We start from the raw sequence: 16,577 nt of genomic DNA on the forward strand, positions 1-16,577 counted from the left end.
GGCTTACCTGTAGGTAAAAGAGTAAAAAAGCGGGATACTACCGCTTTAAACACATAATGAGCTAGTATGCATCGCATACTAGCTCATTATGAAATACTTACCTTAGAACGAGCCCCCGCCGTGCCGTCCGCTTACCTGTATGACGGGCGACATGTCCAGTCGCCCGTCTTCCGGGATCGCGGCATCCGGCCATCTGATTGGCCGGAGCCGCGGTGACGTCACTCCCGCGCACGCGCGCTTGAGCCGACGGTCACGGCACGGAGCTCTGAAGGAACGGCACGAGTGGCCGTTCCTTCAGAGCGCAAGCGCCAGTGACGTCACTGGCTGCATGTAAGGTAAATATCTCCTAAACGGTACAAGTCCATCCGTCCAGATTTGACGGATCGGATGTCAGCGGACATGTCTCCGCTGACATCCGATGCCCCATAGGAATACATGGGGGGACCGTTAAGATCCGTCAAAAAAAACTGACAGGAGGATCTGAACGGTCCGCCTGTGTGAAAGGGGCCTTAGTCATTTTCTAGCAAGAAATGCTGAATTTAACATGTGTGTGAATAATTAGAAAAATGCCCCGGACAGCATATGAGGAATAAAATGTGCAGAGAAAAAAAAGACTATTAATAATAAATATGTAATAAATTTCCTACAGCACGTATGCCCAAGGCTGCAGTCATTTTACAGTAAGCATACAATAAAAATGGTAAAAAAAAAATAAAAACAATAAATAAAAACCAGCACTACCACAATAAAATCCGAATCAAGTCCATAAATACTGAATAGAAGTTTCTCTCAGTGAAATTTAAAAACTACTGGTTGACTATTTATGGACTTTATTTCGGACTTGTATTGATTTAATGTGGTAGAGCTGCTTTGCATTTTTTTTATTTCTCATAAACAATTGATCAGAAAAAGAAGAATTCAGGTGTAATAAAAATCCAAATCGGGGATCCAAATGAGAAGCTGTTTAAGGAAAACAGGAATGTGTTTAATCGCATTGCGCTTTCAGTTGCTTTCAAGGAAAAATGGCTTGTTTTGAGCCACTTCTGATTTGCTTTTTTTTTTTATTATTTGCTTGCGCAATGATTTTTATGGAGGAAAATAAATCAAGGCGAGGAGCCGAGCGAATGCAGCAATAAAAGTCAACGTCGCTCTATAAGATCCAAATCAAAAGCCAGACGCTGCATTGCAAATCCTCCGGAACTGCTTCACAAATACAAGTCAGAAGCAAGAAAACATTCTCTTGCACACAAGTCATAAATCTCACAAACTGGATGCTTTACCTACTTGTCTTCCAATGGTATGTTTGTACCCCAGCAGGGGGCACCACTGAGTATAAAGGTCTGCCCTCCTTTGGCAATGATTGACAGCTTGGCTGCCACAGAGGAGACCATGGTAAGCTGCATGACATCACAATGGCTGATTTTCTTTCTCTGTTCCAAATCTATGTGCAATGTCTTACTGGGAATAAGTGGCCCAAACTGGAAACAAATATGTCTAGGCAGGGCTTTTTTATCGCAGAATTACACCCCTCTTACGAGTTACCCCTGTCTCTGCCCCCACCTACCTCTGAGCATGTCCCTTGGTTACATCCCCTACCCACCTCCCAGTACTGCCCCTTTTAGAGAATACAGAACCAAGTATTTCATGGGGCTATTTACTGTAGATCCCTTGCAGCCAGCAACAATAGATCTCCCTAAAAACAACAGACTCCTTGCAACAATAGACCTCCTACAACTAAATACCCCCAAACAACAATAGATCCAACCAAGCAACAATAGATCTCCCTAAAAACAACAGACTCCCCAGCAATAAACCTCCTACAACAAACCCCCCCCAAACAACAATAGATCCACCCCAACAACAATAGATCCACCCCAGCAACAGTAGATCCCCCTAAAAACAACAGACTCCCCACAACAAACTACCCCCCGACAACAATAGTTCAAACCCAGCAACAATAGATTCCCCTTAAAACAACAGACTCCCACAACAAAATACTCTCAACAACAATAGATCCACCCCAACCACAATAGAGCCACCCCAGCAACAATAGATTCTCCTAAAAACAACAGACTCCCCATAACAAAATACCCTCAGAAACAATAGATCCACCTCAACCACAATAGATTCACCCCAGGAACAATAGTTTCCCCCTAAAAACAACAGGTTCACACAACAAAATACCCTCAGCAACAACAGATCCACCCCAACCACAATAGAGCCAACGCAGCAACAATAGATACCCCTAAAAACAACAGACTCCCCACAACAAACTACATCCGACAACAATAGTTCAACCCCAACAATAGATTCCCCTAAAAACAACAGACTCCCACAACAAAATACCCTCAACAACAATAGATCCACCTCAACCACAATAGATCCAACCCAATAACAATCGACCCCCTAAAAATAACAGGCTCCCACAACAAAATACCCTTAACAACAATATATCCACCTCAACCACAATAGAGCCACCCCAGCAACAAAAGACCCCCCTAAAAAACAACATACTCCCCAAAAAAATACCCTCAGCAACAATAGATCCACCCCAACCACCATAGATCCACCCACGCAACAATAGACCCCCCTAAAAACAACAGACTCCCACAGCAAAATACCCTCAGCAACAATAGATCCACCCCAACCACAATAGAGCCACCCCAGCAACAATAGACCCCCCTAAAAACAACAGACTCCCCACAACAAAATATCCCCAGCAACAATAGATCCACCCCAGCAACAATAGACCACCACACATAAAAATAAATTTCCCAGCAGCCAACATTAATAGACCCTTTGGCAGCCAGGAATAATAGACCACTCCCTCAATAGTAAATGCCTCCCAGCAACAATAATTGCCCCACCAGAAGCAAAAGATCTCCCCAGCAACAATAGTACCCCCACCAGCAGCAACAGACCTCCCCAGCAATAATAGTGCCCCCACCAGCAGCAACAGACCTCCCCAGCAATAATAGATCTCCCAGCGATCAATAGACCCTCCAGCACACCCCAGCACCCCTTGTCACTGCATACATTCTGTGCTGGAGGTGCCGGAAATGCTTTCCCCCACATTCCCGCTGAAAAGATAGCTCTGTGTTTAGGCAAAATAAAAAGCATACGCAGCACATCCCTGCGATACATGCGCATTTGTCTCCTAGCTTCCTGTTGTGAGCTTACAATGCTACCTTTGCTGCACTGCAATCCCAATCAGTGTCATCACCTTCTTGGGTTCTCCCCTCCTGGACTTCACAACAGCTCCCTATTTCCTCATCTCCATAACATAAAGGGTGAGAAGGTGTTCTGTGGTCCATCAGGGGTGAACTGGGTAGGGCCGACAACACTGCTTGGGATTTCAGTGCAGAATAGTCAACATTGTCAGCTCAATACAGGAAGTTAGGAGCTTGCTATTTTTTTGGTTGGATCAACAAATAATTTTCTAGACCTATAGCATTTTTAAGGGGACAAAACATTGAAAAGTGTTTTGAAGAAATAACAAACTATCCTCCACTACCCAAGCTCTTCCACGGTTTGGAGAAAGCAAAGTGTTAAGGCTAGTACTTCCAAAACTCCAAAGACACTGAAGAAATTAAGGACAGCCACACACCAAATAGATTTTGCCAGCCTATTCCACAGACAACCACAAGAGTAGCCCCAGCCCAGAAGCCAACTCCCTAACGTGTTTCCCCCAAAAAGGGCTTAGTCATAAGCCCGTCTTGGTTAAACGAGTTAAAGGAGACGTTCTCTGAGCAGGGGCTACTGTTGTCTTTGTCTGTGAAATAAACTGGCAAATGAGATGTTGTTGTGCGGCTGTCCTTAATTTCTTAATGCTAGAATTAGAAGGAAGGATCCAAACAAATGCGACTCTTGGTGGGAGATTATCAAAAGCAAATGTACAGGTTGAGCCAATTCATTTCAAGGGAACCGCCTCTCCCTTCTCCAGGGCTGTTGGTATGTGCTAACAGAGATTGATGGACTTCACAGTAGTACCAGAATTATTTGTGATGGCAAATGCTGGCTTGTACAACGCAAAAGGCTTTCAATAAACAATTGTAATCTCCAGCCAAGAGTTGCATTTTTGTGGACACTGGGTTCTCCTCAGTGGTGTATTTAGGTTTTGTGCTGCCCTAGGCCTGATTAAACTTGTGCACCCCTAATTTAAATATAATCCACCCCTTCCTGTAAAGGCCACGCCCCCTTCATGTTTATGACCCCCCCTGTCATCTGTAAACCACAGACAACAACCACAGTCTATCAGTGCCCATCAGTGCAGCCTCATCAGTTCCCATAAGTTCAGTCTCACCAGTGCCCATCAGTGCAGCCTCATCAGTGCCCATCAGTGCTGCCTTATTAGTGATTTGCCTCCTGGACCCTGCCCTCCAGCCCAATTCGCCCCATAAGACTGGCACTATACTAAAAGTGTAGCACAAGCCAGTGGGGACCCCTTTAGAGCGGGAGCTGGGAGAAGGCTGTTTTTGATTTGGTGTGGGGTGCAGCTTTTTTGCTGCCCCCCTGCAAAGTGCTGCCCTAGGCCTGGGCCTTGTAGGCCTAGGCCAAGATACAGCACTGGTTCTCCTCCCTCCTCATTCAAGCTTTGGTTTTACTGAATTTACGGCTCCGTCATATCAGTAAGGTAGCAGCCGAAACCTCCTAAGGAAGAGCAACACCACCACTTACCCGCGGAACCAACAAACAAATATCAGTAACCACCTGAACCAGTCCAGTGCGGTCTCTAGCTCTAATTAATCACTTCATTTCTTAACGGAAAATTTGTACATGTATTTAAGAGGTGTACTGTTTATGTTCTTTTATATGTTTTAAATTTTTGCACGTTCATTGATAGGTAGGCAGGTTGTGGTTTTGGTGACACGTCACCACCGGAACAATCACCAAGGTGAAGCTGGTACTGCTGGGAGTACTGCTGGCTGGTACTGCTGGCTGGTACTGCTGGCAGGAAATGCTGGCGGAGATCACAGAGCGGCACTGAAGGAAGCCTGCAGAGCCGATGCTTCCTGTATCTCTCCTGTCAAAGGCAGTGTGCATTTGATATCACTCCTCCTGTGACAGGACGAAGCCGGAACTGTACAGGAAGCATTGGCTCTGTTCTGTCACAGCTGACAGACAAGCTTCTATCGCCAGACATCCCAAGTCTCCTGCAAGGTGCGGGACTCTCCCGCATGTGGGCTCGGCACTTGCAGGGGTCAGGGACCTGCAGCCCGCATCATATGACAGGGTCTAGTGTTGACAGTAAGCAGTGAGCTGAACTTGTAAAACAGGGAAAACAGTTTATCATTTATATCCAGTGGCCATATAAATATAGCTGTAGAGCAGGGCTTGACAAGTTTGCTAGAAATCTAGAAGCCAGCTAAAAAAGTTAGGAGCCATTTTTTTTCGCGCATGCTGAATGGCCGGCTTCTGTCGGACCGGCTGCCATACACACAGGCCCAATGGTGGCCAATTTTTAATGAACCGGCTGATGTTGCCCGGCATTCGACCCGTGTGTACTTTGTTTACTTCTTCTGAGAGATATTAAAGGAACACAGCAACCATCATGACCACTTCAGTGATTTGAAGTGATCATGGTGGTAGGAGTCAGAAACACTGCACATGTTGGAATACTTACAATTATGTGCTGCGGGCTAGTTTCACCCCTAGCACATGTGACTTACTGCTGGCTGTTACTGCTGGTGGGTACTGCTGGTGGGTACTGCTGGCTGGTACTGCTGGCTGGTACTGCTGGTGGGTACTGCTGGCTGGTACTGCTGGTGGGTATTGCTGGCTGGTACTGCTGTGGGTACTACTGGTGGGTACTGCTGTGGGTACTGCTGGCTGGTACTGCTGGCGGGTACTGCTGTGGGTATTGCTGGCTGGTACTGCCGTGGGTACTTCTGGCAGGAAATGCTGGCTGGTACTGCTGGTGGGTACTGCTGTGGGTACTGCTGGCAGGTACTGCTGTGTGTACTGCTGGCAGGAAATGCTGCCGGAGATCACAGAGCGGCGCTGGAGGAAGCCTGCAGAGCCGATGCTTCCTGTATCTCTCCTGTCACAGGCGGGGTGCATTTGATATCACTCTGCCTGTGACAGGACGGAGCCGGAACTATACAGGAAGCATTGGCTCCATTCTGTCACAGCTGACAGACACCCTTCTGTCGCCAGACATCCCAAGTCTCCTGCAAGGTGTGGGAGTCTCCCGCAGGCGGGTGCGGCATTTGCGGGTGTCAGGGAGCCGCAGCCCGTATTCAGGAGACTCCCACACCTTGCAGGAGACTTGGGAGTCTGGCGACAAGACACCTGCCGCAGTGTAACCCAGACGCCAGGCTGCTAATTCTAGACGTCAATGCGACCTGGAGCCTGGGGTTTGTCGAGCCCTGCTGTAGAGGCACATGGAGGTCAAGAAAAATACATATTCTTGCAGTTTTTACAACATTACAATGAGGTTATGTCATTTTACCAATGTACTGTAGACACAAACAGCTCCTGTCGGCTCAAACTGTATAAATACGGTAAGTACATAAAAAGGAGCTTACTTTTATCGGTGATTTACTAAATTTAATCTTCCTCTGGGGTGGAACCTCTTCTTCTTCTGGTAATCCAGGGATCTCCAAATACTCCATGTCTGGCTCGTAAGACTTATTTTCATCGCTGTCGTCATCATCCCCAGCTTCTGTCTCCTCCCACTCTGCATTATACCGTGAACGCACTCTGTAAACATTATAGCTGGAATGGTCATATGACTGGACAGTGGACAAACTGTTCAAGTCACTGGTTATACTTGTACCAACATCAAGGGACATTGGAGCAGGGGGAGGTTGGCTAGCCATCTCATTTTTTTCCAAGGCTGTCGGTGACTCCACTGACGTAGTCCTATCAAATGTATTTGTGAAGTTTTCTGACAAATTGTTCTGTTGTGTCGTATGATTTCCTTTTTTCGCAACATGTCTATCGCGAGGTCCATCATCAAATCCATCAGCAACATCATTCTTGGTCTCTATGTGGTCGTTTGATGTACTGCAACCAATGCTTTCTCTTTTTACCTCTTTAACTGTGATGTGACCGTCTTCTTCTCTTGACATTGCTCTGTTCATCTGTTGGGTAATATCGGCGTCCGTGTCAGTTTCCCTTGATGGCGACCAAGAATTCTCATCCTTCGAATGTCCATAGCCTTCAAAATTGGTAACTGAGGGGGTTGCGATGTTCATTGGGTAATGACCAGTTACTGAATAACCTTCAATGTTCTCATTTTTCTCCAGATTATTGGGACTTTGGGAATCATTGCTCTCAAACACTGCGCTAAGTTGACTCACAGTTGGAGACAAGGCCTCAGTCCTTGAGCTAAGACTATCCAGAGAATCACTACTTCCCCTGTTTGACTTACTTCCACGACCTTCATCTAAAAGTTCACCAGATCTTTGCCTATCCTTCCTTGAAGAATAGCGGCCCAAGTGCCCAGCTTCATTGGTACTGTGTTCGAACATCTTTCGAGTTTCTGTAAATTTCGAAAAGGATGGTCCATCCAAAGTGTCAAAGCGGCTGATCCTTTCCGAAACAGTAGTCTTGAACTTTACTTCCGCTACTTCCTTCTTTTCCACAATTTCTCTGGACTTGGGTTTCCTTTGAGGAGATGATGGCGTTGCTTTGGACTTTCTTATCTGCACTCCATTGTTTTCACCTGGTTCCATGCCCATCTGCATGAACAAGTTTTTGATCCTGTTGACGTTGGACCCATATCTGCGTCCTCGGGTCTGCTGCGTTTGCGGCACCTCGCCATCCCCTTTCGATTTTTCCTCCCCGTCAGCTTTTGGTTTGTCAAAGGAGCTCTTGATAGCCTGAAATTCAGTCCTATAGGCATTTCTGTGGGGCGAGGCACTCCGCAGAGTCGAACGCTCCACTTGAGCTTCTGTTTTCATCATGTTCATTTCAGCAGGAGAGCACAATGTACATGATGACTAAGAAGGCAGCTTCCTCAGAGTTGTGAAGTCATCTGGATTCTTCTTGAGGAACTGTTGAATTATTGCTGTTGTTACATGTCTCTTGTCGAATTAAACTTTCAAGTAAATCTTTGAGGCAGGCTGTGGCAAAGACAAAAAAAAATATTGAGAGATGTTTATAAAGGTAAAAATAATGTTAGGCTGCTGATTGTTTTTAATTATGCCACATTTGTGGGGTATTTTCTATAAAATACAAGAGAGACATATTTCGAAAACAACATAATATTTCATTGTTAACCACTTAAGCCCCGGAAGATTTTACCTGACCAGGGGGTTTTTTGCGATTTTTTACTGCGTGACTTTAACGGACAATTGCGCGGTTGTGCAACGCTGTACCTAAACGAATTTCACGTCCTTTTTTTCCCACAAACAGAGCTTTCTTTTGGTGGTATTTGATCACCTGTGCGATTTTTTGATCATGCGCTATAAACAAAAAAAGAGCGTAAATTTTGCAAAAATAACAATATTTTTCACTTTTTATATATGAAATTCCCCCCCCCCCCCAAAAAAAAATGTAAAAATCTAAATTTTTTAACATTTTCGGCCAATTTGTTTTATGCTACATATGTTTGGTAAAAAAAAATCGCAAAAAGCGTATTTTGATTGGTTTGCGCTAAAGTTATCGCGTTTACTAACAAAGGGAAAGATTTTTGTCATTTTTGGTGTTTTTTTTTTAACGTGTAATGGCGGCGATCTGCAAATTTTTTTGCGGTACTGCGACATTGCGGCGGACAGATCGGACCCTTGACTGACATTTTTGACACTTTTGGGGGTACCAGTGACATTACTGCAGTAATCAGTGCTATAAATATGCACTGTTACTGTAAAAATGACACTGGCAGGGAAGGGGTTAACTGTATTGGAGAGGGAGGGGTTAAGTGTGTCCTAGGGGCGTGATTCTAACTGTGATGGGACATGTCTCCTATTGTAAAAACAGAGATCAACGGTTCTACATAGTAGAACCATCTGATCTCCATTTTTACACAGGGGAGAATGACAGGGGGCTTGTTTACATAAGCCGCCCGCCTTTCTCCCGCTCTACCGACGATCGTAGTGTGACCGGCGGACATCGGGTCCGCCGGTCACACGCCCGGACTCCTCTGTGAATGAGCCTCAGCGGGCGCGGCCCGCTATTGGCTCAAAACCCGGTGACAGGCTAGCGACGTAGATCTACGTCACTCTGCCTGGCCGGGGCTGACTGCCGCAGTAAATATACTGTGCGCAGTCGGCAAGCGGTTAAATGAAGTGTTTGAAGGCCAAAGCTTAGCTATTGCTGCTAAAAAAAGCAAGACAACATACCTGGGCCATAAACTATATATTGCAAAGCTCAAATTACTTATGAACTCATCTTTACGATATGACTTTTCACACAGTAAAAACGTCAAACATGTCCTTTATTCTCGTTCCATGAAAATGGGAACAAACTTCAAGCGGTGCATACTTTACATGGCTGAGGATCTGCGTTTCAATCATTCAAAACTGTAATAGGTAGGACAATAATTTTATTTTCTGTCCATGTAAATGACACAGTTGAAGTGGAAAGGTCAAGAGACTGGGGGGGATAAAGTCAAAGTAAGCACACACTTTCACTATACAATTATCAACTGAAATTTCCATAATTTTGTGCTTTTAAATATTATTTGCATGAGCTGGTTTTAAAGGAGAGAGAAAAAAGGTGGCTGCCGTTACTGCTTTGTTCTATGTCAATGACTCAAACTACTGAATCATGAGGGTCATCATGAGAAATAGCAATGGTAGACCCCATGTTCCTCTTAGGAAAGGTTTACCTTAACCACTTGCCGACCGCACGCCGCATATTTACTGCGGCAGGCTGGCTTGGCTGCGCTAAACGACGTAGCCCTAGGTCGGTCACGCGTGTGGTGCTGGGGGGCGAGCGCGCCACGCCGGCGGCATGCTCCTGCCCCCACTAGGCAGCAAGAATGCCGATCCATGAGACCGGCGGCGCGATCTCTCCCCACTGAGAGAGAAGGGCGGTCAGCTGTTGTAAACACAGTCAACCGTTGGTCTCTCTGAAATGATCACAGAGCGCCTGTGATCCTTCTATATAGGATCACAGGTCTCTGTGGTCATTTCACAAGTCCCTACCCCATACAGTTAGAAAACACTCCCCTAGGCTCACACTTAACCCTTTAGATAAAAAACAAAAAAATCCGCGCTTAGGATAGGAACTATAAAACAAAACTTGGCTGCAGCCCACTTAAAAAATACAGCCCAAAAAGGGAGGTATCAAATGTATGTATAAAAGAAAGAAAGTGATTGGCACTGCCAGATGTAGGGTATTGGAAAAATGAGGTGGGTTGTCTAATAATGATTGATCAATATCAATTATGGTGTAAAGGGTTAATTTTACACCATAATTGATATTGAACAATCATTATTAGACAACCCACCTCATTTTTCCAATACCCTACATCTGGCAGCGCCAATCACTTTCTTTCTTTTATACATACACTTAACCCTTTGATCACCCCTGTGGTAACCCCATTCCCTGCCAGTGTCATTATTACAGTAACAGTGCATATTTTTAGCACTGATTACTGTAATAATGTCACTGGTACCCCCAAAAATGTTAAAAATGTCAGTTAGGGGTCCGATCTGTCCGCCGCAATGTCGCAGTCCCGCTTAAAATTCGCAGATCGCCGCCATTACTAGTAATAAATAAATAAATAAAAATGACATAAATCTTTACCCTAGTTTGTAGACTCGATAACTTTTGCGCAAACCAATCAAAATACGCTTATTGCGATTTTACCAAAAATATGTAGCAGGATTCAAATTGGCCTAAAAGGATGAAAAATTTTGATTTTTACATTTATTTTTTGGGGAATGTTTAATTGCAGAATGTGAATTTTTTTTTTTTTTATCAGAATTGTTGCTTTTTTGTTTATAGCGCCAAAAAATAAAAATCGCAGGGGTGATCAAATACCACCAAAAGAAAGCTCTATGTGTAGAAAAAAAATGGACATCAATTTTATTTCAGTACAGTGTTACACGGCCGTGAAATTTACCGTTAAAGTAACCCAGTGCCGAATTGCAAAAAAATGGCCTGGTCATTAAGGGGGCAAATCCTTCCGCTCCAGAACTGGTTAAAGTGGACATAAAGCCTAAACATTTTCTTTTTTTGATTTTGGATGAAATGTGGATGGGGTTGAACATCTGTCAGATTTTCATTGTTGTAGAGTCAGAAGAAGTTTAAGATGCTGGAACATTTGATCATGGAATTGGTCAGGCAGTTGATTTCTATTTAGGCAGCTCTCCATGGGGAGGCTGGCACATATTTTGGGTACTGATGTGTAAGGCAAAAAGTGCCCACCGTGTTTTGTAAAGTCCAAAAAATGTTTTTTTTTTTAAATATATCAATAAAATATAGTAAAAAAATAAATAAATATATAAAATGAACATAGTTACATAGTTAGTCTGGATGAAAAAAGACACCATCCAGTTCAAACAATAAAAAGGAAAAAAAAAAGCATCAAACAACATGAATACAATAAAATAGTCCAACTTTTAGACTCAGGATACCTAATTTAGCAATGCTAATATCCTCTAATGGGACTTTAAGGGCAACTAAAAGACTTTAGAAATATTTTTTATTAAGAAAAAAAATACATCTTATTACAATCATTAAAAAAATATATCTATCAATAAAATCTATAATTACAAAAAATTGATGTCACTGTGTCATTTTTTTCTGTAAACAATATGCTTATAACAATAAGGTGGTACACCCATACTGGTTTCTACTGTAAAACCAAATACTCTCTGATTAACAGTTTGTCTATGCACTGGGAAATCAAATTTGTTGCATTCATCTATCTTCTTCAGGGCTAATTTACCACAATCATATATATGACACCATCTTGTATATCATACCATACGTCCTTCTAGGTCATCACGTAGAGGCCGATCGCTCATAAGGAACCATTGGGATGCACAAAGACCTCCCAGGCCCAGCTAGCCATTTGTAAAGATACTATCTAGGATCTATAGGACCCCTCAAGTGTGGCAGCAGGCGATGTTCCCCTTGTAGTGGATACATTTTTTAAGGGTTGTAAAAAAATTTGTTTTTTTATTTATAAAAGTCTTTTGGTTGCTCTTAAAGTCCCATTAGAGGAATGTAGATGTAGCACCCTTCAAGGTAGGTGCTAGGTAAAGTATAGTGGATCTTGTCTGCTTATCAGCATGGCCATGATTTTCAGCTAGGCTGGCATGTGTTCCCAGGTGTGCCTGTTGAGTTGGGGAGTCTCCCCACTGTGTCCCAATGAGGGATCTCATTGGGCAGTGGAGGAAACATAACCAAAAGCACACCAGGGCTTGTATCCATCCTGGAAGGGCAGATTCTGCCGCAGAGCATTCTGGGAGGGGGTATAAGTCTGTGGGGAGCACATGACCGGTTGTCTTTGGCGGGAAGCAGAGTCCCAGGAGGGAGGTGACGACTGTCTCTCCTCCTGACAGGAAGGATCGGGTATCCCAGGCAGCTTGCCTGAGGGGGTACAGGGCTGAGCTGAGCTGCAGAGAGGATCCAGGGTGCCGAGGACCAGTGGAGCTGAGAGGGAATGAATTTCAGGAAAGCATTCCCAGTCGTGAGTACTGCAAACTGCCCCTGGGGGTCTGCCTAGAGAGAGGGGACCCACTCAGCGTCAAGTCAGCCCTGAAAGGTATTTTTTCTCAAGCATCATAATTTGTACCTAGTTGAGCAAGAGGAGTATCCCACTCATTCCCTTCTCCCATCCCCATATAAAATAAACAAAACAAAGCAAAGATGCCGGACTGGTCCTTGTCTCAGATCTCACACTTGGGCAATCAGCTTAAATGTGCTGTTGGTGTTACCGGTGACCATGGCAGACCCACATCAGGCCCAATGCCTGGAAAGAGTGCTACATAATATTGGTAAATTATGTACTTGTAAGGGATGGTGGCAACCCCCTTTTTTATGTCTTGTGGTGATATTCATGATACCTTTCATTTCGTTTTTTGTAGCCCTTTCAACCCCCGAAATGTGTTGGGCAATGTGATTTTCAATAAAAACATTTTCTGGACTGTACAAAAAGTGTTGGCACTCTTCCTTGCGCAGCAGATTTTTATTGTTGCGCTAAAAAATTGGAGGAAGGCATTAACATGACAATACCAACTTATGATAACATGGTGAAAAAAAAAACAAAAAAAAACAAATAATGATTTAAATAAGTCCCATGTCAAAAATAATTTCCATACAGAAAGAAAAATAGTTACATAGTTACATAGTAGGTGAGGTTGAATAAAGACAATAGTCCATCCAGTTCAACCTGTGTAGGTGTGTGTGGCTGTACTCATCTCACATACCCCTGAATGTTCTGAATTTTGAGATGTAAGTCTAAGAGTCTTTAGACCCATGAGTATGATGAATCTTGACGGTAACACAATATATCTTTAAAATGAAAGAAGATATCCCATCACCAGATAAAACCAAATGAATTGGGTGCTCACCAGATCAAATGGGTCTACATTACCATATAGCAAGCAGACCAAATGGGCTTCTAAAGATGATCCAAATTCCTCCTAAGATACGACCATGGATGTAATTTCAGGCTCATGAAGTGGTTTGTAGAGGGATGTAGATCTCTCATAGCCAGGTTACATAAAAGCCAGAAAGAAGAGTGCACATAGCGTAATATTGCTAAAAAACCTTTTAATAAAAAAAGACTTGCACTTACAGTGTTCGCATGGTAACAGGCAATAAAACATGTAGATAGAAGTTCTTATGGTGAGCTCCTGATGCGTATCGTCCGCATAGACATCATCAGAGGATATTGCTCCTTTGGACATCCATGGTCGTATCTCAGGAGGAATTTGGATCATCTTTAGAAGCCCATTTGGTCTGCTTGCTATATGGTAATGTAGACCCATTTGATCTGGTGAGCACCCAATTCATTTGGTTTTATCTGGTGATGGGATATCTTCTTTCATTTTACAGATATATTGTGTTCACCGTCAAGATTCATCATACTCATGGGACTATTTTTCTTTCTGTATGGAAATTATTTTTGACATGGGACTTATTTAAATCATTATTTGTTTTTTGTTTTTTTCACCATGTTATCATAAGTTGGTATTGCCATGTTAATGCCTTCCTCCAATTTTTTAGTGCTGCACTTATTTTCCTTTTTTGTATTCCTATAACTTGTATATCAGTTATTTTGTGCTGGCTGCTTACACTGTGGTATTAGAGCTTATTAGCATTTTTTTCTTTTTTAGATTTTTATTGTTGTCTGTGTCCCCACTGGGGAGATTCGTCCTCTTTCTTGCTGTAGTGACCATTGTTAGGCAGAAGGTGAGAGTGGAGAAACTAACAAAATTATCACCAAAACAGGAATATATGAAGAATCTTCAGATAGGGACACTTTCTAAAAGAACGTTTCCCTTAATTTGAAGAAATTTCCTTCCTGTTGTGTTTATGGGAAAGGAAGTGAAGGTTATTCTTCCCGAAGAGACACACAATGCAAAAAAAAAAAGCCTGACCAGTGTTTTTGTAAATTGTTTATTTGGCATAGACCTCTGAACAAGCAGATTTTGACATACATAATTACCCCAAGTTGTAACACCATATAGAGGAAAAAGTGCAAAGGGAACTAAATATGGGAATCCTAAATCTGTTTAAACCAATGCCCTAAGACAGGGGTGTCCAACCTTTTGACCTTCCTGGGCCACATTCAAGGGCAGACTGGCAACTTTTGGTCCAGGGGGAAAGTACAAACCAGAGGCCCATGGTGCAGCGACTCGTCCCCTCCCATTCTCCCACTTCCGGCCCTCCTCCTGACCCCCATTCCAGGCTGAAGCCCTGCTCCCGGTACTCTCTACTCACCGGCTGAATCCCAGTTTCCATCCTGGCCAGCAGAGGGCGGTTGGGGGTAGCTGGGACAGCTCGGTTGGGGCTGGCCAAGGGAGGAGAATCTCCAGTGGGGCATGGAACCGGCCTCTGATCAGACACAGTTTACACCATCCATGCTGAGCGGGGGAGGTCTGTGCTTTGTCCTTGTCTTCAACCCGCACTCAGTAGGTCAGTGGCGGGGACTTTTAACTTCTCTTCACCAGGAATCCTTTAGGCATGATTGTGGCAGAAGTGGTGCAGCCTTTTTACAGGACATCAGAGTGGCCCAGGGGGCAATTGCCCCCCTGCCCCCTGGCCCAGTCCTCCCCTGGCCACATTGAAAGAATAGGAATTGTCTTGGGCGGCACATAAAATACATTAACAATAGGGATAGCTGATGAGCAGAAAAAGTCTGGCAGATCACAAGTTAACGATCACTGATATAGATATATCAGTTTGGCTGTACTTAGTTACATAGTTACATAGTAGTTGAGGTTGAATAAAGACAACAGTCCATCCAGTTCAACCTGTGTAGGTGTGTGTGGACGTATTCATTTCCCATAAACCCTTGAATGTTTAGATCTTTGAGATGTACATCCAAGAGTCTTTTACGTATACACAGATCACAGGAGTGCAGTTCCTTCACTCCTGTGACCTGTTTTCAGCAGAGAGCGGGGTGAAGCCCGCTGTCAGCTGACGTCACAGAGTCAGTCCAGGCTGGGGCAAGATCACGACAATATGTTGGGATCCTCTCACAACCCTGGACCGGCACCCAGTTCAGCCTCTCAGCGAGCTGCTTAGAGCCTGAGCCAGCCCCCCCACCCCCTGCAAAGCCCAGCACTCCAGTGAGTGCAGGGGGCAGAGCAGAGAGCCGGTGACTGACAGTCACCATCTCTCTGCTCACAAAGCTCTGAGAACTGAGTGATCAGCGGTCTTTGATCGCTCAGTTCTCAGCCTTAAGTTGGATACACACTATACAATTTTCCATAGATTTTTTTCCTTTAGATTTACCAAAACTATATAATATGAGGTCAAACGTAAACACTATCAATTTTGTATGTAATCAGGCTGGCCCTCACATTACATAGTTGAAGGTAAATCTAAAGGAAATCAAACAACAAAAGTTGTATAGTGTGTATCCAGCTTTAGGGCCGGCAGGGGCCAGATGCAGCATTGGACCGATGCCACATCCACCTAGGTAAGTATGACTTTTTTTTTTTTTTAAAAAGCCTCTGCTCACAGAGCTCTGAGATTTGAGCAATCAGCAGTTTTTGATCTCTCGGTTCTCAGCCTTAGAGCCGGCGTGGGACAGATGTAGCATTGAACCGATGCTGCATCCAGCTAGGTAAGTATGATTTTTGAAAAGAAAGCCATACTTCTCTTTTAAATACTTACCACGCCATCGAAAAATGATATCTTCAAGATCTGAGACCTAATCTCACTTGCATTCAATCCCATAATAGGCAGATTACATAAAACTGACTTAATGCACAAAATAGCCACCAGACTCCACAGCATGTAGACAACATATCCACATTTACTGGTTTCAAGGGAATTTTTCTTGCAGTTTAGCTGTAAGGTATCCCTCTCACAGGTGTATTCCATCAACATAAGAAAAAAGGAAAAGTGTCGGCACGGCAAACAATCCCGTTCTTCCTTTCCTATATTTAGTAGAAAAATAACTCATATCTAAACGGTTGCTATGGGCAAAAAACCCAAAA

At 43.8% G+C, this 16,577-nt stretch overlaps 1 protein-coding gene across 5 annotated transcripts in view; it reads right to left on the minus strand.

The window, feature by feature from the left end:
• The window catches only part of PPP1R9A (protein phosphatase 1 regulatory subunit 9A), a 375,255-nt gene that overhangs the window by 338,690 nt on the left and 19,988 nt on the right, over positions 1-16,577 (minus strand). For all 5 annotated transcript variants that reach the window (XM_082259086.1, XM_082259085.1, XM_082259083.1 and 2 more), the window contains exon 2: positions 6,528-8,069. In XM_082259086.1, the coding sequence (XP_082115212.1) occupies positions 6,528-7,916 (1,389 nt within the window). In that variant the 5' untranslated portion in view covers positions 7,917-8,069. The remainder of the gene's footprint in view (positions 1-6,527; positions 8,070-16,577) is intronic.

This window comes from Pelophylax lessonae, assembly GCF_965119305.1.
Source record: "Pelophylax lessonae genome assembly, chromosome: 5".
NCBI classification, from domain to species: domain Eukaryota; kingdom Metazoa; phylum Chordata; class Amphibia; order Anura; family Ranidae; genus Pelophylax; species Pelophylax lessonae.